The 23,364-nt window shown below is 36.6% G+C and overlaps 1 protein-coding gene across 2 annotated transcripts; it reads left to right on the top strand.

Moving 5' to 3' along the window:
• The first annotated feature begins 3,363 nt into the window (after nt 1–3,363).
• LOC145787282 (abl interactor 1-like) lies at nt 3,364–21,040 on the top strand. Of its 2 annotated transcripts, XM_082598992.1 has the most exons (13): nt 3,364–3,622; nt 4,550–4,717; nt 5,057–5,166; nt 5,772–5,921; nt 6,129–6,226; nt 7,686–7,739; nt 8,628–8,663; nt 8,933–8,968; nt 11,296–11,434; nt 11,964–12,010; nt 12,480–12,602; nt 14,269–14,442; nt 15,579–21,040. In XM_082598992.1, exons 1-13 carry the CDS (start codon nt 3,506–3,508, stop codon nt 15,743–15,745), a joined length of 1,419 nt encoding a protein of 472 aa, XP_082455118.1. In that variant the 5' UTR covers nt 3,364–3,505; the 3' UTR covers nt 15,746–21,040. The 2 variants fall into 2 exon arrangements, with proteins under 2 accessions (XP_082455118.1, XP_082455119.1); XM_082598993.1 differs by lacking the exon at nt 7,686–7,739.
• The last annotated feature ends 2,324 nt before the right edge of the window (nt 21,041–23,364 follow it).

Consider the following 23,364-nt stretch of genomic DNA (forward strand, 5'->3'; position numbering starts at 1 on the left):
TTCAACTCAGTCCGTGGCGCATACGTTGCGTCTCGGGTTGCCATTCTAGAGGGGATGAGTTCGATACTATCCGGAAGCATTGACTTTTTTTCATTTTTTTTTTTTTTATTTAAACTTTGAACCGAAGCGCATTTTTGTGATCAATTTTTAATTTGAGTAGCCTACAGCCCATTTTTTTATGTCTTTTCAAATGTGAGAAATAAAGTTAGAGTTTGTTTAATTTGCTGGAATTTGAGAATTTCCCTGGGTAATTTTCCGATCGTGATAAGTGGTCCAATTTTCCAATCGTCCATTTTTTTTAAAAGAAAATTACATTTTTGCTTTCAAGTTAGTTATAGCCTATACAATACTTTTTTAAAAAATATAACTAACTTGAGAGCAAAAATGTAGGGTCGTTCAGCAAACACGGTCACTTATGACGATCGGAAAATTACCCAGGGAAATTCTCAAATTCCAGCAAATTAAAAAAACTCTAACTTTATTTCTCACATTTGAAAAGACATAAAAAAATGGGCTATAGGCTACTCAAATTAAAAATTGACCACAAAAATGCGCTTCGGTTCAAAGTTTAAATAAAAAAAAAAAAAATGAAAATAAAGTCAATGCTTCTGGATAGTATCGAACTCATCCCCTCTAGAATGGCAACCCGAGACGCAACGTATGCGCCACGGACTGAGTTGAAGACAACGTGTTGAATTTAGAACTTTATATCGGCGCTTCACGTCTTTTGCTTTGAAAGAGAAAAAGAAAAAAGTACTTATGTAATGACGTCATGACCGGTCAAATAGTGTTTCAGATTCAAAGACCGGAGCCGGTCAAATAGCCACTGCCTATATACTACGGTAACTAGTCATTAAAATGATGTAAAAATGGCAGCTTTGCTGTCTATAAAGCAAATACAATTGAGCCCCTAACACACTTATAAAGACACTACTACCCTATTTTGCTATCGGCTGCATAGTCGAGTAGTGAGAGCCCAGGTTTCAAAGGGCGCCGGCTATACACTGTTCAAGAGCTTGTGGCTACGTCTTCAGCAAGATACTCAAAACCATGCTGTCGATGGCAGAGTGGCATCTCTTCGATTACAGCCCTTAATTTCTCTTATGATTATGAACAGTATGCTGCTCTAGAGAGAAATGCCTATAGGCCTCCTGAGGAGCATGACATACTGAATTATACTTTATAAAAAAATGTTGTGATCTTTAATTCACATGTACATGTTGACATAATTATTCATACTAATGCATTAATAGTGAAAAAGCACTTGTACTGAATGTTTGTAAAGTCAATACTGATTATTATAAAAAAATTTCCTGCTGCATAATAGGCTGCCAGTCCAGCATTTATCAATGAATAAAGACTCAACAGCTCCACTTCTGGTCTGCAAAATGCAACCAGCAGTTTGGCAGTTGTTTATGCGGTTACGCTTGATTGGCGAAAAAAGTCATCTTTTTTATTTGCAAAATTGAGAGCAAGCAGTGACATCTGACATGTCATACGAACGAAAATTAAACTTTATGAAAAAATAATCATCTAAAAATATGATACAAGTAGTTTTTTCCAATAATAAGTAAAATTTGAACTCTCGTGTCTGTGCCGGAAACGTTGAGAGAATAACTCGTGCCAAAGTAACAACTAACAATGGGATTTTTAGAATTTTAAAACAATGAAAATTGACAAGTTCTACTTACAAAAATTTTATTTTATGAAAATGAAAAGAATAAATACCATCAATTGGTCACAGCGGTAAACCATAATCTCTTCGTGGGAAAATTGTAACATAAGATTCCGGATCCGTTCGTCTGTATGTAATGCCCAAAAAAGAAACACTCTTTTGAAACGTCTATTCAAAAAGTGTATTTTTGTAAAATTAGCCCACGGTATAAAAAATGAGGTGCAACGCGATACACCACCAAAAACTTGTCACTACAATACAAACTACTTAGATAAAGACGGAAATTTTATCCAGCTGGCAAGCACTAAGCAAACAGTTAAATATGCGGCCAACTTTCAAGCTACCATTTTACGAATGACTAGAATACATTGCAATATCTCAAACGCACGTAAGCAGGTACTGTGACGTAATAGTGAAACATTGTGAAACAATCCTCAATAGGTGTTCAAAGGTGATGATGCAATGTTTCGACAGGTGTGATACAAGTCTTACGAACGATGGTGCAATCTTGGCTCATTTTTTTTTTTGGAAAAATTCCATGACGTAATACGTTAAGATTCAGTAGACCTGAACGGTTTTATATGACGTTTGATTTGAAAATTGTCCGTAACATCAATAAATAAGATGCCTACAGGTAACTTGTTTTTAGTAATGTGCAAAGTTTAAAGTAGTGTTTGTGCCAGAAGCGTTGAAAAGATAATTTGGGCCGAGTAACAATGAGACTACTAGGACTTAAAAACAAAACACCTCTAAAAAGGAAATTTGAGACAATAAGACAATAACTTCAATAGAAGCAGAAAACTATTGAAAATTTATCGAGAAATTACTCTTCCCCATAAACCCAAAGCTGTCTGAAATGAAACAAAAAAAAGTTTTTCAAAGTGTTTCTCAAGTTTTCTGTTTGTATTTCCGTAAATTATCACACATGACTATAGAATTAAAAGAAAGAAATTTTTTTTTTTTTTTCGAAACCCACACCTTTTTCTTGCACTTTATGTTTCTCTTTCTTCACTGCTAATTGTGTGAAAGTATTCCTTTTTGAAACACACACTTTTTTCCTTGTAACTCATGCTTTTCTTTCTTCCTTGTCGATTCTATGGTAATGTGTAGGCTAATGGTTCAACCTACCCTCCATTCCGAGTTCCAGACCTTTAAAATTATCTTTGGCCCTAGATTAAACAGGCAGCCCCCGGGCTCATCTGTCAACGTTGCCGTCGTCCATTTGAGTTTTGTGCAGGCATTTTTTCTTTCTCAAAATTTGGCCATGCAGAGAGAGAGAGAAAGAGAAACCTTTTATTTTGTCTGTTGCGAGAATAGTACGGTACAATTATACACAATACGAATAAAACAGTACCATAGCTATGTAAATACCACAGCAGACAGGAAGCAGCACGTAATGCTCATTTAATAAAACATAAAATACCAAGTAGCTGACTCGATGACTGATATAGTCCTCCGCTGCTTCCTGTCTGTTGTGGTATCTACATTGCTATGCTGCTATTATATTCGAATTGTGTATAACTGTACCGTACTATTCTCGCAACAGAAGAAATAAAATTTTACTCTTTCTATCTCTCGTCCTAATTTTGTAAAAAAAAAAATCAACTCAGATATCCGCACTTGTCTCTAATATCCGCTAATTACTCCGTTATCAAAACGTATCCGGTTTAGGAGAATAGCCAGGAGGATATGCACTGCAGCGAGCAAACGCAAACTCTTGCACTAGACAAGCTCAACATTAGAAAACGTAGAAGACTTTGGGCAACTGTTGAACGTTTTGAGTTGTAAATCTATAGTTAGGTGGGTGCTAAGGTGTACAGGCAAGATAGAATGGCAGAGCTTCAAATGCTGTTAAGTGAAGAAATACCTAATGGCCGCAAATCCTTGCTTGACAGTCACAATAACTTACAAAAAGTAGCTTCCTACTGCACGCAAAAGTATTCTGAGGTAAGTTAAAATCTGACTTTTATAAGTTTTACCTGGAGTCACACTAATCAAGGATTTAGCCACAGGGGACAATTTCGCCTCGAACAATTGTAGTTTTAACATCAAATAGAATTCGTATCCATAAGGTTAAAGTTCCTATTTGATCACCTTCTGTTGTTTCGGTTCATTAAGTAAATACATTGTTGATGAAGTGAGTTGTGTTTGCATGCTTTATTTATGTGTTAGACTAAACTGACTGTGATTCAACACACTACACCATTTATGGACTTACGGTATGTTCATTTGTTTGAAACCGCCAAGAGGTCAGAAAACAAGCAAACTAGTTTAAGTTTGATTTTCATGTTTTTTACTGGTGCTTAATGCTGAATTTAACTCATTGTGCAAGGTGCTTATTAACTAGATTCACAACCATTGGAGAAGGTAAATTCTCTTTGGGGATTTTGCTTTACGTCGGTACCACAAACTTAAGTTTTTTTTCTGACAACATAAAGGTTGTCAGAAAAAACTTATCTTTGCTGAGCAACCCAACATCGAGAGCTCCCACTCTCGCATTTAGGTTAGGGTGTGAGGACTGGTGACCCCTGACGTTCAGAACAACACAGGGTATTTTACCTTTGCTTGTATCAGGCATACCCAGCAGTCTGACACTAAACAGATGTAAGGACTAGATGCCCTCTCCCACAAAGGCTCAGCAGTGCAAGTCATGTGATACTAAATAATGTTTTTGTTTTCACTGCAGTACATTCGCAACTTTAAAAAAATGTATTGCATGTCTTGTTTTAAAAATTTTGGAGTATCCTAGCGTGATTCAATCAAATAATTGTTTTTTTTTACCAAACACTGTAAATACATAAAATGCATTGATTTTAAAAAATAATTAGTTTTTTGAGTTACGGTACCTTTTCTTACCACCATTACAAAATTTAGGAAGCTGACAAGAAATCTGCGTTGGAAGAAACTAAGAACTATACCACGCAATCTCTTGCTTCTGTGGCATATCAAATTAACACTTTGGCTAGTAATATGCTGCAAATGTTGGATATACAAGCTGCCCAACTGTCAAATATGGATTCTGCAATCAACAATATATCGCAAGTAAGTTACTATTGTAGATTTTATGGATAGGTGAATAAGAAAAGTCAATTTCACAAGTTGCTTTGGCACAAAGTTGTTCTTACAAGAAATTTCTCTTTGAACAAGTCCAAATAGTCTGGTTAGAAGTTTTTGTTGAAGTTACTGTGTTGTGAAAAGTTTATTGTTCATTTTTATTTTAAATGGCATTTGTTAATTTTATTTTCATTGTTGCTGTGTGTAGTTAGGTTTTATCATGAACCGTATAGGCTACACACAGACGGTCTAAATATGTGAATTATTACCTGTGTGTGCTGTTATTTTTTTAGAACTTTAGACTGTTGACCATTGGTATTCTTTTAGACTGTTGATATTCACAAAGAAAAAATAGCTCGCCGTGAGATTGGATTACTTACAACCAGCAAAGTAACTACAAGAGCACATCAGATCGTTGCTCCAACTAATCCAGAAAGGTTACTTTTCACTTGATTTGCTGTTTAAGTATCAATGTATTAGGTTAGCTGATTTTCAATAGTTTGCAAGCTTGAAATATTATTGTAATTCCCACCAGTTTTTTCATGCATGATGGTTATATATTGAGTAATTTCTGCATCAAGTTGAACTGCAATAGAAACATCAAAAATTTGTATTTTTTTAAAGTTAATGCTGCACAGAATTTTTTCAATAACTTTTAGTTTACTCAGTATACTGTATTTTTGATTCATAACAAGCTTGGATGTATAAAATATAGGCATACGAAGCCGAGCAACGTTATCAAGTTTAACATATTAAAGATTATTATATTTACAAAAACACAAAACTACGCAACAATTAAATATCAATATCAAAACGATATTTAATTGTTGCGTAGTTTTGTGTTTTTGTAAATATAATAATCTTTAATATGTTAAACTTGATAACGTTGCTCGGCTTCGTATGCCTATGGTTCAACAAGACAAACTTTCTACCGAAGCTGTATAAAATATAATTGAAAAACGATGTGCTAGGTTTCAGTCATGTTAAGACAGTCTGTGTTGGCTGGTAATTTAATTACTTAAGGCATATATTTATGATCCAGGCCTGTAAAATATGTGAGAAAACCTGTTGATTTTTCTGAGTTGGATGACATCGGTCATGGAGTCAAAATCAATGCCCAGCCGAACACTGGAACAGCAAGACGATCTTCTGCTGCTGGTGTTAAAAAGTCACCAGCATCATCAACTGATGGGTATTATCATAAGCTGTTTTCATTGCACATTATTGTGGTGTAGCCTAGAGGTGTTTTTTTGTGTTATAATTTATGCCGGTGTTTTTTTTGGATTTAAATTTTGCAAGTAATTTAAAAAAGAAACATTTTGTTCAATTTTTTTGTAAACGTATGTTTTTGAAATAAAAAACTTTAGCGAGGTGTGCTTACAGCAAATTTGTGTTGTAGTGGGTCAAAGCGAGACAGTTTGAAGAGCACCGTTAGTGGATATGGCACACTACGAGCTGTGAAGGCGCCAACTGTGCCTCCTGATTACAGTCAGAGCAGTAAGACATACATACAAATTTGTTAATGGTTATTATATATTTTCATAAATCATTCTGTGGCTTGATTAAATGATTACATACTATAAAATTTGGTGTGTATTTATTAACATCTTTACTGTGCTTGCTGAAATGAAATATTTTGACTTGGGCTTGAGTTTCAGTATTCAAGGTAGTAATTTGCTATTGCTAAACTTTTTGTGTAAAAACATATTTTGTGAAATAACCCAAATGATGATTAAGGCATGCATGTTCTTTTTGTTGGAATTATGTTACAATATATAATCAAAAACAGTAGGCTACATTCACTAACAGCAACCGGCTTTCTTTTTGTTTGAAAGTGAATGGAGTCTTGTAAAATTGAAATTATGTTTGAAATTATCACTCATACAGAACCGAACCCCACTTATTAGTGTAATGCAGCAAATTATACTTTAATTTCATTCAAAATTGCTTTGAACCTTTACCTTTTTGCATCTCTGTTGCTATAGAGATTTATTTGGCGATGTCAATTGCTATAGCAAAGTATATCGATACTTACAATACAAGAGCTTACACTTTTACAATCATTTGTGAATATGTTTTAATTATGATTTAGGGTAGTAGAGATCACAAATTAATTTAGTCATAATTCATTTGAGTTCTTGATTTTAAGATTGATACTGTGAAAAGAGTCATGCACAAATATATATTTGCAAAAGAACTTTGTTGGTGCTCTGTTTGCTTGAAATAATTGACTAACTGCCTATCAAATTGATTAGTATCTGCATGGCTTTATTTTGGAGTGAAATTATGGTTTTAGATCGACGATTGCCCAACATGTTTCATGCACGTTCTAGCTCAAATGGCAGCTCTGATTCTGCCTACCAAGTTGCAAGCTTGCATTACAATAATAAAATGGGTAAGATCTAAATACAGCTTGATTCCAAAGTATATGAAACCAAAGATTCAGAAATTTTATTGAACTCTACAAGCACACTAGAAATCTTGAATGATCAATTGATCATACGCCCATCAAATCTGCTATATATTTTCATTAAAGTATAATATTATGGAAAGAGCTTATAGCCTTTGTGTGAGCTTGAAATCGTTTGTTGTGTTATAGATTACTGTACTAATCTGTGAATTTAATATTACTAAGGGTGTAAACTGCACAGAAATTTGTGTTCTTGAAATTTTGCTTCAATACAGCTTTCACGCACTAATCGTATGAAGAAGCTTTGCTATTAATAGCTGTGATAGACTGATGTACACCAAAACATGTGTATATTTTGACCCCAACAGTCACTACTTTTCAATGTCTTGTAATTGGTTTCATTTATTCTAGTAATCCCATCTGGTATGTATGTCAGATCATGTTTATAATTAATTCATCATGTAAATAATTCATTTCCATGTAATATATAATCTTGAAAAACCAAAATACCATCAGTCGCCATGACTCAGGCATAACCTTTTTCAGGCCCTGGAGTGCCACCACCTCCACCACCAGGTGTCGCTCCACCCCCATCACCTGGTAAGTATTTCTATGAGGTTCAAACCCATTCCTCTGGCTCTAAGTCTATTGCACCCCATATTCAATATACGTAGGCTACACAACTTTCTTCCTATCGTTGTGATGGTTGTGTTAAAACTCATACAGCCTTAACTATTCTCACAAAGAAAGTTAAAAACGTGGTTTATCCCAGTACATGTTCCATTCTATATAAGCGAATCATATGACTGTAATATAAAAAAACGTAAAAACACAGAAGTTTTATTATGCTGTGTATCATCAGTCAAAATGTTTCGGTTTGTCAAACCCAGACCGTCTCAGGTTTTAATGCAACTCATCATATGAAGCTTTGGGTTGAGTGGCTTTGCTGGCTGTGGATGTACTAACATTTTTAACCCTATAACGAAAATGCATGTTTGATCTCACAAAGTCATATCACGTTTTCATGATTGAGTGATACGCTGGCACATCACATATACTGTATTACGTGCTATTTTCTTGTCATCTTAAATCAGGGGTGCCCAACCCATTTTACACCGTGGCGCCCTTAGAAAATTTTGAAAAATTAATGGCCCCCTATTTTTTTCAACCTTTTGAAAAAACTAAGAAACGTCATTTTAATTAAAAAAAACTTGTTTATACAGTAACCGGTAAAGACCATTTCATGAAGATTTGGGAAAAATGTACTAACCTTTTTATTAAATTTTAATTTTTTTCTTTTGTTACTGTATATAGTGTTGGAGTGGACTTAGAGATGATAAATCAAAAAAATTACTATTTTTCAAATTTTTCCATGGCCCCCTTGAAAAGGGCTCATGGCCCCCAGGTTGGGAACCCCTCTCTTAAATGATAATTTCAACCGGGAAGTAGATCACTTCCACTATGACATTAAACTTCTTCATCTTTTAGGTTCTGGGATGCCACCACCTCCACCTATGGTTGCAGGTAGCTTATTTTGGATATGATATCATCTTTATACATAATTGGTTGAAAAAGTATTAATTGAAGTAAAAAGAATTTTTAGAATATGTTTTCTTGTAGTTGATTTGAACCGTGACCTTAGGCCAGCCGTCCTTATATTTATTTGTGCTCTCTGGAATTTAATAAATGATATCGTTTCGAATCATACATATACAATAGAAGTACCGTTGCTCAATTATACATAAGGTTACATCTACATTAGGATGGAGTTAAACTTTTTCATCCTTTTTCAGGTTCTGGGATGCCACCACCTCCGCCTGTAGTTTCTGGTAATGTGAGATATACAGTATATTAGATATGGATGATGTGATTAACTTGGATAATGGTCTTGTTCATTGTTTGTGTGATTGGCAACTGGCATCCATTGAATTGAAAAAATGTGATACTCTTTCTTGGCCTACTTGTAGAGGATTTGAAGCACTGACACAGACTCACACCACTAGTATCATTTCGAAATTCGAATTAAACATACGGTACAATTTTTCGGTATAATGATGTACTATTAGGTATATTACTAGTTTATTAAATTCTATTATGACAGATAATAACACTAACCTACAAAAACAAATTCATACAAATCATGTAAATAGGTGATCTTAGCTGAATTTCGGCCGCTGAACTCAAATCTGAAGTTAGATTTTCTCTATCGCGTTAAGTTTTCTGTAAGCACCGATTTAGTTATTTTCAGCGTACAACAAAAATTCAAAGGTCAAAAACAATAATAAAAAGTCAACAAAAATGTTAACAAAGCAAAACAATGTTCTCAACGATGTCACTAAACTGCTCATTCTCAAATTTTTCAAAAAGATTCTCAACTACTGCTTTTAATCCAGCCCATCCTTTTAGCATGGGAAGCTTAACGATTCTTTGAAGCCATCGTCAAGCAAAGGGTGCCCGATTCATGGTCCAATAAATATAAAAAACAGTTTGGCATTAGTTTTGCTAGCAGTACAAGTTTTCTTCCAGATAAACTAACCCATTTCCATCTAAAGCCATATCCAACCTCAATACATATCAAAGGCAGGTGTACTATTTCTGGAAGGCTAAATTGGACATGTACGGCTTGTACGCTTTCTCCCGATTGTAGGATCTTCCTTCGGTGGCCAAACTTTTACAGCATTGTAGGAAACTTGCAGGTTCATCAATCAGTAAGAAGTCTTCCTTTCTAGATGGAGGAAGCTCAATAGCTATCTCAGAACCATGGTAGGAGACGAAGAGTTAAAAGACAAGCTGAATATTGAACTTTAGATTTCTTTCTGCTAAAATATTTTTATATTTTTGTCGTACCAAACCAACTACATATTCCTATAGTGATAGTACTTACTCATGCCACACCATTGACATTGCAAGGCGTTGCCTTCATTTTACCATCAAGCCACAACACAAGCTATGTGTTACTACATCTATAGCATTATGTAATTGTAAAGTGTGGCTTTTGTTCTGATCCCCGACTTCATATCAAAGCATCGCTTTTAGGCAAGCTTGTGCCTGGTGAACAGCTTCACAGAATCAGAAGGTAAAGTGTAGGTCTACTCTCCGCAGAGGAAGCAAAAATTTGGTTGGATGTTCATTGTTCAATCAACCTCGTCTGCAGTTACTTGGTCTGGTACTCATCCTTCTAGGCTAGACCTTCAAGACCGCTTGACAATAAACGCTAAAGAGGGAAACAGAAAACAAGATGGCGAGACGAACTCTACCAATTCGACAAACACTGGACACAAACATGCAAAGGCAGACAAAATTATAAAGATAAGGGGAAGGCCTTCATCCTGCAGTGGAACAACAATGGCTGACAATGGTGATGATAACTACAGAAAAAGCAGGCAACAATCTCAAAAACAATGACATAGTCCCCAAATGATATACTGTAACACCCTGTAAGGAACATACATAACTAACAGTCAATTATGACATGTTGTAATGTCACAAAATCGAAACACCCAATGCATTACTTCAAACAATTACAACTCTTACATCATACTGCTAACACAATTGTTACGTCATAAATACAATGTTGGAAGCAATAAACTCTATAAAATATTTGTTTTTTGCTTGAAAAAAAAGAAAAAGTGGGTTATCATGAAATTCTGACGTGATAGTCAAGTTCTGATTTCAGATTCGAGTCCAGCGCACCAAATTTACTTGGAAACTATTGTTAGTTTGTCATACAAAAGTTTCTTGTAGACCAGTGTAATTATTGTCTACTGTGAGTTGTCGTAGGCAAACTAACGGCCAAACACACATAAAAAAAATAAATAAAAACCAGGTTTTTGTCAGTGATTCACTTCCTCGTTTAACTATAAAAGATAAGAGCTTTGTTTCCAAATAACGAAAATCCGCCGCGTCAAAGTCATATTACAGTTTTATCGAGCACTATTAGACTGTTACCACCCTAGAAATCAGTATCTGGTTGTTTAATGTTTGCTTTATGTGTTTTTTTTTTGCTTTCACAAGTTCACGAAAGCCGGCTTATTGCGTTATTTTCATATTTACATTTAACTCAACAAGTCAGTGGCCACATTTCGTGGTTTTCCATTAAGTCAGTGCATGATTGACTGGTTGTGCACTATTAAATATTTTTTGAACTCTTCTTCAGATGACTTCCCGCCTCCCATGAGTCCGGTGATCCCGCCACCTCCTCCACCTGTTGGATCGATGGGATTTCCACCTCCAGTGCTTCCTCCAAGCGATTCCAATGGAGGATATAGCATTCCAGTTGTGGGAGTAGACGGAAAGTATGTTTGCACAAAATTTTTACTTTGATGTTATAGAGATTGAGACCCGCACTTCCCAGCATGGCTGTAGAGAGGGTAATTTGGGCCCGGTACCAAAGTGATCCTCCGTCCCCGATTCAAAATATTTCTATAAACAAGGCATAAACAAAGAACATCCGGTAGATTCTTCAAGTTCTCGACCCCCTTCGCAAGTTTACTGGCCCCTAAAATCATCCCGGCTCGAAATCACCCTATGAACCCCCATGTCAACTCCACTGCTTGCCAGTCAAGAGGGTGCGATTACCTGATGACGGCTTCAATGTTGGACCGCTACGTTTTTTTCTCATTAGAGCAAAACGCTTGTAGAGATTACGTCGTAAAAACAAAGCCTCGAGCTCAAACTTCTATTGTGTTCAAACAAATTAGTTCAGCTGTCAAAAATTTGTGATGATAACCTGACACAGTATCAATTCCTGTCGTATTCATTTTATTTATCGTTGTTGTTTACCACGCACTTTCTTGTACGTTATTATTTTACCAAATTTTACAGGGCACCAACTGTTGGAGGTTCTGCACAAACTTATGCAACAACAGCAGGTACGGACGTTACTTTCAATATTGTTTGGATACGCTGCGCGTTTATTACGTGGAGAAATGCAAACATTCAAAGCACCTTCTTAGCATTGTTGCTAATTTTAACATGTATCAATCTAAAAATGTAATGTATGTGGTACAACCAGGGATATCTCTGGGTACAAGGTACTTAATCTTTCAAATATCAAAAACGACAAAAGTATTGTAACGATTTGCTAATATAACTTACATTTAGCAGCTCTCGTTATCTTCATTTTAGTGTTTTTTAGTAATGATTTTTGCATGCTTGTGTTGATATTCCAATTGCAACTGCTTTTCCTTGATTTAATTTGTCAGCAGACATGTTTTTTTTTACTCTTATGTTGTGTTCATTTGATGGTACTTAATGTCATTTTGATAACCCTCTCATCACGAATTTGGTTTGAGTTTTCTGATGAATCTTTTTTGATTTTGTTTCTCAATGATTAATCAGTGGCCGATTTACCGCCCCCTCCCCCATCCAATATGCTGTCCGCCCAATCGCACCCTTCTGGGGTTGCGAGCCGCAACCCAAGTCTCCCCATGACCGGGTTCACCGCTCGCATGACTGGAGCAGGTACGTGCTTAAATGATTTCTTCTTGATATTCTTCTTGATGTTATTAGAAATTTGGTTAGCTTTCATAGACAAAAATCAAAGTCTGCACATTGCACTTAAAAACGGTTGGTTTTTTGTCTGGGATTATGACCGTGATTTGATCGATTTTCGTAAAATTGCACCCCCAAAGAACCGAATTAATTAGCAAAAATTGTCATCTTTACATGGTTTCAACATCGTTTGAACGACGTAAACACGGCAACTTAGTCTCGTTGGAGAGTTAGCCTGTTCAAAAATAAATCATTATCAGAAAAATTACTTACTAGTTGTGATATTGTTACAACTCATACTTTGTAATGATTCTCAGCTGGAAAAATCCGTTCTTTTTACATTGGTTTAACCTCCGCAAACTGTGGAACCACATAAACGAGCGGATTTTGCTAGCTGGGTTATTGATGTGTTGATTTTTCATGCTGGCATGTTCAATTGTTCAATGTTCATTGGTTGGTAAGATATTGTTGCATTTGATAAGTTGTTTATTTTAAGGTTTGCATGATGCTTTTTCCATTTCATCAAAATATATAAATCTTTACAACAATAAAATTTCATTTCATTTGTGAAATTATTCAGATTTCAGTTAAAAAAATCTTGAAGTATGGGTGTTCTGAGATAGTAGGATATTTCACTTAGACTATCAGTCAACTTTTCAAACAATTTATTTCCTTTTTTGCCAAACTTCAGTTAAAGCCCAGTGCTTTTTACGTTGATTCAGCGTCTGTAGACTTTAAATCAATGTAAAAAGAAATAATCTAGTTGAGAAGCAGTCCAGCCAGTTGGAAACCATGACGTTTTTTGGTTGCAACCCTCAGTCATGGCATGGATATCCGTTTTCTGATGATTTGTTGGAAATCCAAGCCAACGTGGACACAAGTTGCATTTCCAGCAGCTTTAAACTCGCCAGCACCGCTGCATATGCATTGCGCAGCACAGCAGCTTTTCATTAAGGTTACACAAAGACTTCCGCGTTTCATGAAGGAAGTGGTTATTGCATTTGTGCATTGTTATTACAGTTCTATGAACCAATTCTATTATACACTGGTATCAAACGTATTATGACATCAGTTTTCTGATTATCGCCTTTTCTGATTTCACAATTTTGGTAGAGGTAACTTTGTGGAACCACAAGCGGGTAAAGCCAAGCAACGACACCGCATCTAACATAATATATGATAAAGAAACGTCTCTGTAAAGAAATATTGTAAAAATTGTTCGGCTATACAATCTAGCCGTTGTCAAGCATCTGAACAACCGATTTACACATAAGTGAATTAAAATAGGAAATGCGCAAGAGTGAACTTAACATGGCAAAGGAATTAACCTGCATCGTGTTCATGGTTTCTTACACGAGGAAAAACACGTCTCATGACGTTTTAATTACATGCATTGAGATGATTCGAGGCACCTTTTTTGATTTTCAAAGTAGCATCAGAAGCCGCTGCCTTTCACCATGTTAATGTAGTTTTGTAAACACGTCTCTTCATTCAGCCGACTGGGCAGGAATGACAAATTGTAATATGGATGTCACGCACATTATTGCAGCTTATTTTTCTTTACATTCTTTGCGTAAAATTATTATCAACAACCTCACTCTTGGTTTTTAAACTTTTCTGTACGACTAAATTTTAGATATGGGAATTCCCCCACTACCCCCTTCGCTGGGTGCGAATGTGTCTCCGAGCTCTCCCATGGGAAACGATGTTCTACCTCCGCCTCCTCCTTCAATGGGTTCCGGAGGATTGTCTCCGATGGATGGAGTTATCATGGAGCCGGATTGGGCTCCGAAAACTTATCTTGAAAAAAGTAAGTTCGTGATTTTCACTGGCTCGGCAATGTCCGGCTGTTTCCAAAATGAAATTTTGGTGAAAACCTTTTCTAGAAATGACACATTGCTTGAGCAAGTGAGCTTTTCTGGTTGTTTGATCATTTACAAACTAATTACAAGGAAACACTGTGTGTTCATTGTTCAAGCTTGCTCGAAACAACTAGGCCAGAACTTCTCAGTCTGATGTAAGTTTACCTTATAGTATGCTTGTCTATGGGATTCATTTCTTTTCACATAGAATGCATGGTTTAACATGCGATACATGCAAAACGTCTAACTCTAAAAATCTAGAAAAGCTAAAAACATTTCTGAATGTCGACCAGTTATGGACTATCAGAATAGGATTGGGAAATCCCCAAATGCGATTGCACGTTTGAGCTGTATTCACTTTATACAATCGATGATATATTTTATTGAGCTATTGTATTCTAATAACAGTCATCTCTTATTCATGGTTTCATGGTTGAAATTGATAACTTGCAGTTCATAGGACAGAACGTTGCCCACAGTTTCCGCTTTTTGTCCTTTAAGCAGTGAAACTTTTTCAACTGCATAATCAGTGTTTTTTTTGTTTTTTTTTGAAATAATAAGTGAAACACTTACTTATCGCAGTTATCGAGTTTTCTTGATAATTCAATTGGTCTTTTTATAACTACAATTGTGAAGAGCGACCCATTGAGGTGCATAGCTTTCCATCCCTTTGACCATAATTTTGTATAAAAGGAAAGCCCCGTTAGCTCAGTGGTTACGCGCCCGGCTCAAGATTACGCGGCGCTGGTTCGGCTCTCGGGGTGTGCGCTTGAGCAACGCATTTCAGGACTGCTCTCCATTCAGCGGCATCTAGTGAATAAAATAATTCTCCAGCAACAATCAGAAACTTCACTCTGTCAATCTCGGTGATCGACTCTGCGTCAAGAGTTTCTACAAGTATGCGAAACTACCAGGAATAACCAATCAAGGCTTTGTCAGTCCGATGATAAAGATTCAAAACCAACCATCCACAGTGAAGCCCTATATTTAAGCGTTTTCAAACTCATTCTTATATTAAGAACGTTGCTTAACCAACGATCAACATTTCACTTCTCTTAATACAACAAACTATATTTCATGACAGTGGTGATTATATACGATTATTCTGCTGAGAACGCGGATGAGCTAAACTTGAAGGAAGATCAAATGGTCTACGTAGTGAGAAAGAATGACGATGGGTGGTTCGAGGGCGTGGTTGATGGCGTCACTGGTCTGTTCCCAGGCAACTACGCTGAGTCAGTCTCTTCTTAAGCTTAGGTTCAGGTTGTTAAAGTTTTTGATTTGTGATTTTTTTCATGCCATTGAGGCGAGAGTTGACTCAGACTATAAATCAACCATTTTTACATTGATTCAACGTCTGCAGACGTTGAATCAATGTACATCACCTGACTCAACAACACCATTTGCCTCAAAATTTTGATGATGTTAAAAACACTTTTAACGTTATTGTTTGATAACGTCGATTTTAGTAGGTCCGTGTTAAGTGGTTTTTTTCTTTGTTAACTTATATTATTGGTAATATAAACTTTTTGCTAACAACGACATGTTTTATGGATTTATCGAGTTTGCGTTTTTGACGATTATGAGTTGCGCTGCTGTTTCACAAACTGAATCTTTAAGTGCTGGAGTTCATATTGATTGCTCATACCTTTCACATGCAATGGCTTCCCTTGAGTTTATCGAGGCTCGTTTTTGATTTTTTTTTTCATTTTTGAGTTGCATAATTCTATTCAATCCTTTATTACAGCAAAAAGTTTGCTTTAGACATCATTTCAACATCTGGTGACAATGAAACAATGTAAAAATTGCAGCTTGCAGCATCGGTTTTACATAGTTTGTTCTGTTATCCGTTTGTTAGCTTTGATTAGTTTCCGAAAACAAATATTATTTTTACATAATTAATTGAGCGTCTGCAGACGTAAAAACAATGTAAAAAACTGGTTTAGCAAGCTGAAATGGTAACTGTTGTGTTTTGATTGACAGCTTGTATCATATATTACTACAACTTTTCTTAATTTTGTAACAGTTGAGATTGTGTTTACTTCCCAGACGACAAAATCCGTCATTTTAACATTGATTCAACGTCTGCGGACGTTGAATTAATGTTAAAATGACGGATTTTGCTGTCTGGGTTGGACTTTTTCCAGCCATCCAAAGAGCGACTTTAGATGGCAGGAATAGGTCAAAGTAATAAAAAAGCAATTTTTGCTGGTTAGGTTGTTTCATGTGATATCTCTTCATTCCAAACATACGTTTTTGTAAAATACGAAAATTGTGACGTTCACTTGCGCCTTATACCTTTGTGTTATGCTCGTACGCTGTAGCTTGCTTTTCTCAATGTAATATTTTACGTGTAAATATCATTAATTTAACATGTAGCGAAATTTGGTTTATTATTAGGTGTTTTTATCTAGCTTGAATTTACTAAACTTCGTTGTTAGTTTAACGTAGAAAGAAATTTTCTAAACTACAGTTAGGGTCTGTTCAAACATCAGATCACCCTTTTCTTTACCCCATGTGACGTATTTTGTCAATGTGTGTGACGCGACAACGATTGTCATCGCCCCTTCCCCCCTACGAAGATGTTGTATGGTATTTGAACAGTCTCTTTCGTCGAGGTTTTGACGTCGTCTGCGATCGCTGTGAAGCAGACACGAGCATGAGGCCACTGCAGTTTGAGAATTGTCTGTTTCTTTTGTTATTTTCTTTTGTTTAATAATCCAGTTTTTTGAATTGTGATATCACTGATTTGCAGGGCCTGATTAACCATGAGGCACACGAGACACAGGCCTCAGGCCCCCTGCTTTTGGGGGCCCCCAATTTTTGGTGTTAAATGTTGTACAATGTAGGCTACATTGTACACAATATTTCTGTTAGGCCTACTTCACTTTTAATGTAGAATTTCATGCTAGCATACATTGAGATGCCTACCGAGGCATAATATTATATGGATGCAACCTATTTCGTCTCCTGAACACTTCGTCCCCCGATTTCGTACCCTGAAAGATCGAGAGAGAGAAATAGAAAAGCCGAAGTCGCTGATTGCAGTTTCCGCAAACATTTTAATACTGTCATTAGCCTATGTTGTGTTTGTTACCAATGCAACTACAGCTAGAGAATTTCAATGCAATTGCGCCCCACTGTCTTGTTTCTTTCCTGTTACGGTAGGCCACGTCACAATGAGCAAAAGTCATTCATAGGGGCCAGTGGCGTAGCCAGAAAATAATTTTGGGGTGGGCCAAATATTTGATGAATTGAAGAGAACGATAAAGTGTTTGATTGAAGACATCGCCACCTGATGTGCAGTGGCGTATCCTGGTGGATTAAGCAAGGGGACCAATAAAGCTGGTGGATTAGAGCGTGCCAAAGGCACGCGTATTCTATGGAGAGTCCGAGGGCATGCTCCCCCGAAAACTTTTTTGCAAAATTACACTCAAATAATGGATTATACGGTAACGCTTTCTGGAGACACTTTCAGGGTAATATTTGTATGAAATTTATTAGCAAATAAACAGCTATTAACTTATTAAAGGTAGCTGTTACACACGAACGGGCAAAAACTGCGACTAAAGATAGAGAACACAAAAAACTCAGCTACACAAAAACCCAACAGAGTAAGCGATTCTGAAATTGCTTTCACAGATTAGTTAAAAGAAGCGTAAATTGCGTAAAGTTTGCGCGATTTACGATTTGCAAAATTTATTGGTGTCTTTCTGTGTGTCTAAAACAAGTCCTGGGGGGTGTTAATAGCCAGATGTCTTGGAAAACGATATAAATTTATTATACAAATTATATTATATTTTCAACAAAGGGTTCAACTTCGGAATCCTAACTTTAAAAATTTGGGGGGCCCATGGCCCCTTTTGCCCCCCCCCCTGGTTACGCCTATGATAGGGGCTGTCATGCAATACGGCACACGATTCACGGTTTTATTGAAACAACGCATTTTCGAATAGCAAAAGAAGGAAAACATGGTTAGAGTAATCCAAACAATAATAATAAAACTGTAGTCTAGCATTGAGAGGAGGAAAGTGAAGTTCGGTTAATTTTGAAATGTTTGCGGCAAGTCTGACCAGCAACTTTGTCTTTTTGAAATGTTTGCGAAAACTCCTATCAGCGACTTGTCGGTGCTGATCGTTAACAATAAAAAAAGCTCAAAGAGTAAGGCTATCAGTCCACATTAGCAAATTGCATTGCAATCAACTCTTATAATTAGAGTTAATAATTAATTTAAGTAGATCTAGGCTAGTGGTAATAATAGGCTATAACTGCAGTCTAGCATTGAAAGGTGAAATGTTTGCGACAACTCCGACCAGCGACTTCCGCTGTTTGAAATGTTTGCGAAAACTCCGATCAGCGACTTCGGCTTTGTTCTATTTTTTTTTCTCGGTCTTTTCAGGGTACGAAGTGTTCAGGGTACGAAATAGGTTGCACCGGTGCACCCATATTATATCATTATTAATGCTTGCATGGTCTTGGGTACATTTGCTACATGGAAAGTTACTTGGTATGTTAGGCTTCGGTTGATCACTGCTGCTCTGCATCGAAAGCGATTGCCAATAGGGGCCCCTAAACTTAGCTGTGCCTCGGGCCCCCGTGAGCCTTAATCAGGCCCTGCTGATTTGTCCAAAGCACGATTTTATCTTTTTTAATCACGCTAACATTCCAAAAACGTATTTTGCTATCCGGTTTATGGTATAAAACACCGCAGATGTGCATGAATTTAGCTTCCAGTGTGAAAATACAACTTTCATGTAGGTTTGTGAGCAATTGAGCATTTCTCCTGGTCATATGATGATTTCACATGTTGATCTAGTCCAGAGTATGGTATGCATTAAAAGTGTTCATAAATTTCATAGCAAAACGTCATCTTGAAACCGATCGATATTTTACGTGTATGAGTTTATAACACTGTCTTGCCAGTCGCACCGGTGAGTTTCACTTTCTTATGAAATTCTTTTCTGTTGGTTGTAGCTCTAGATCGCTTCAGAAATTTGAAAACTCACCTGCTGAAAACATTTTAACTGTAAATTTTAATCATAAAGCAATTGTATGTTGTGATCTACCCTAACTGTGCACTTGCAAACCACGCGGCTAAACTTGCCTTTATTACATTTACATTGCTTCAACGTCAAGTGAGGTTGCTAGACGTAGTAGCACTGTGATAAAGGCAACTTTTGCTTACTGGTGCTTTCTTTTATTTAAACCAATGACATGTTTATGTAGAATCGTTGTACAAAGACATTTTTAATTCAGATTTGTGCTGCTTCCACTACACTCTCGCTGTAACTGTTTTTTAACTCAGCTAGAAAAATCCGACCCTTTTTCCATTAATTGAAGGTTTGCAGGCCGAGAATTAATGTATGAGGGCGGATTTTTTCAGCTGGAATACTGCTATTCTTACTAATAATAAGATCACAGGTGATATAGGTGTGGTACAAAATAAACCCAACTTTAAAGTTCTTAGCTGTTTTGTCGACTTAACGTCTCTACCGTTTGCTCGATGAGATAGTGGTAGATTTTTCTTGTTGGATTTTTGTTTAATGATTGTATTTGTATAAATTCACCTGAAACATTTGTAAATTTAAATTATAGCTTTAGCATAAACTGTTTTCTTCATCCTGTGGCTTATATGCTATGGGACTTTTCAAATATCTTATGATGCTGCTTTTCTATTTTTCATCCCACCATAGTTGACGTTTTGGCCAACTTAGGCTGGGCTATAAGCCTGTTACATTTTGACCCTCTTTCCAGCGCATAATATGGTAGTTGAAGAGCCCCTTTACTTCGCATGTGAAAAATTATGTACAGACTGCAGATGTGATGTACCTAGGATAAATACGAGCAAAATGCCACTATCTTGTTTGTTTCGGTTTTACGGAACCGATCAAGATAGTAGTTTCGTGTGAGATAGCTTATTTAGATAGGCTATGTTTTGGGCTTTCTATATCTTGTTGCCGTTTGGCTTTGCCGCATAGGTTACTTGTATGTATTGTATAAATATAAAATTATAGGCAAGCGAAAATTTGTTGCGACTAAACCTTGTAGGCCAATGTTTGTGTGTTTTCAGCCTCGGACTGAAAAATCTTATCGGAAACTTGAAAGGGCGTTAGCTATTGACCCAGGCTAAGGCACTGCGATTGGCACGCTTCTACAGTATACTCAGTTACTCACTGTATTTTATCAAACTTTTGGCACAATGATGAAAATCACCTTTTACGAGTTACGACTAAAATATTAAACTCAGATTCACTCAAAGTTTGTTTTGCTTCGGCCTAGTCTACTGATCTACCTTATTGAAATTTTACATGGAATCCGATTAAAATAATTAAGCCTAATAGCCCAAAGTAATGGCCATTCCGGTTCGTTTCGAAACGGAGTTGTTTGATGGCTGATGGCAAGATTGGCTGGTTTCGCTGCAATTATGTTTCCAATTCTCCAACGTTGCGTATGGCCCAAGCTGAAATGAATCTTGTTTGACCAATGACTAAAATGCAGTGGCATTGTTGTCGATTTTGACGTATCTACAGTAACAATAAAAGCCATTTCATCGATAAAGGCTAAGAGACGTCCGTAGTAGGTTACTGTCATTTAAACTTGAAATTGAGAAAATTTTAGATTCTTGAAAGAAAAAGAGGCTTGAGGCATGTTGAAACCAGCGCTTACGAAAATAATGCTAGAATTGTTTTTGTAATCATGCTAGAATCGGAGAAAAAAAAATCTTCAACACAAAGTGAAGGCTGTCATGAAGAAATAAGATTATAATAAGAAATAAAACTTGTGGAATAAGATTGTAATTGGAGAAGTTATAGGCCTAGCCTACTGGAGAAATTGAGCATTTTTCCACCTACGGTACCGGAGGGATTTTGAGAATCTGTAGGGAGTCCCTAAGGGATTTTTTACAGTGAGCTAATCAAAGCTGTTGGTTTGGTTTTGAATCTTTATCCTCGGACTGACAAAGCCTTAAGTTATTCTTGGTGGTTTCGCATACTTGTAGAGGCTTTTGACGCAGGGCCGGTTCCGAGATGCACAAAGTGAAATTTTCCGATTGTTGAAGTCTTGTTGCCTGGAAATCATTTCATCCATTAAGTGCCGCTGAATGGAGAGCAGTCCTAAGAATGCGTTGCTCAAACGCACACCCCGAGAGTCGAACCAGTGCCGCTTGATCTTGAAGCTTCTTCGTTCACGAAGTCACGCGCAACCAACTGAGCTATCTGTTGCGCTTTTCATCTCACACTCACCAAAGCAAAAATATGTTAAAAAATGATCACACCTCCTCTAATTCTATATTAGACGAAACCAATGCACTGATTTGCACTCAGTTGTAGTCTATTGGGGTAGGTGGTGCTGGTGCTTACTAGATGACCATTTGTGGTCGTTCGCTGCCACCCTGATTGCGCCATAATCTACTTAACAGTTGTACAATGCATTTGATCTGCTTGTTTGTTTATTCATGGCGCTATTAAAACAAAATAATTTGACTTAACCATTGGACTTTATCAAATTACTTGTAACGTAAATATTGCTTTCCTTGTTGTGCAAATCGGGTCCAATTAAACCTAGGCCGATATAGCGAGGGTAATTGTGGCCTATCAATCAAGCTACAGTATGCCTTTGGTATGTTCTGACGTTTTCTACCTAAAAATAAAAACATATTGTATTAGAAAAATCTCTATATTTAGAGGATATTACGGACTGATCAGTGCCAAAGTTTGCTCTGGGACATAGACTACAGAGATTTTTGAATGACGCTCGTGGGGATTTGGCAATTTTTTCCGTGGAAACACTTTTCAGGGTTTCTCTATTTGTCTGCATCATAAAATCAGCGCTTCCACTTTTGTGGTAATTACCACAATTGTGGAATTTTCATCATGCTTGTGGTAAAAATGTGGTAATGAAAAATTTGTGGTAAAAATGTGGTAATATGGTAATTTTGTGTGGAAATGTTGCCAAAATGTGGAAATTATAAATTTTGAAAATTTGACATAAAATACTATCAATAAATAAGAGCATTTAAACTGTTGTCCTCCAAAATCGAACAGATATGCAAAAAACTACTTACAACAGCATGTGACTAGCATGTTCCGCTGTTTTCGGTTTGATTTTGGAATGCGTCCTGACTTTTGACTTTAAAGGTAGGGTGACCATGTGAACATATTCATAGTCAAGATGTCTTTCAGATTCTAGCTGCGGTGTCAAGTACAGTACTTTGCAGTGGCGTAGCCCAGGAGGGGGTTTGGGGGATACAACCCCCCCTTTGGCACGCGTGTGACGTCACGATATTGAGAATGATGCTTTCAGTCTCTACAAAGTTTGCCTAATTTTAAACGAAACTGCATTAAAAGAGCGAGTTTTGCGAATACTAAACATTCAAATATCTCAGCCAAGAATTAGCAACAAGAAAACATAGAGACTTAGCTTTATTACCGAAAAATGCCCAAGAAAACATGATCTTATTCTTTTGTTATGCCACCAGACAGCACCATTTTACAGGAATATTTATACCCACATTTTTATTGAAAATGCTCTTAGAATGCACCAAATTTAAAGTAATTTTTCAAAAATTTCTGGGGAGGCCCCCCAGACCCCCCGCCGCTGGGTGTCGCCTTTGGCGAAGAGGCCGGTGGGCTAAGCCCGGCGGCCGTCAAAAAACCCCCTTTCAAAATTCCTGGCTAAGCTAATGGTACTTTGCTTTCTTATTTCGGACGTTCTGTTAATAAACTGAGTAGCCTAGTTGTTTTAGGCCTTATTTTACACTATATAGTGTAAATATAACCAAATAATAGCGTTGCCAGATAAGGAATTCTGTCGTAATTTGAGAAAAGTTTAAAGCTGTTGAAAACAAAAACTTGCATTTTAGAAAAAATTTT

This window comes from Aplidium turbinatum, chromosome 18, assembly GCF_918807975.1.
Source record: "Aplidium turbinatum chromosome 18, kaAplTurb1.1, whole genome shotgun sequence".
Taxonomy (NCBI): domain Eukaryota; kingdom Metazoa; phylum Chordata; class Ascidiacea; order Aplousobranchia; family Polyclinidae; genus Aplidium; species Aplidium turbinatum.

Excerpts from the sequence above, each read along its gene's own strand:
- LOC145787282 (XM_082598992.1), top strand. The coding sequence starts at position 3,506 with ATGGCAGAGCTTCAAATGCTGTTAAGTGAAGAAATACCTAATGGCCGC. Across the intron at positions 6,227-7,685 it reads TCCTGATTACAGTCAGAGCA|GCCCTGGAGTGCCACCACCT; the intron begins GTAAGACATACA and ends AACCTTTTTCAG. Across the intron at positions 11,435-11,963 it reads GTTGTGGGAGTAGACGGAAA|GGCACCAACTGTTGGAGGTT; the intron begins GTATGTTTGCAC and ends CAAATTTTACAG.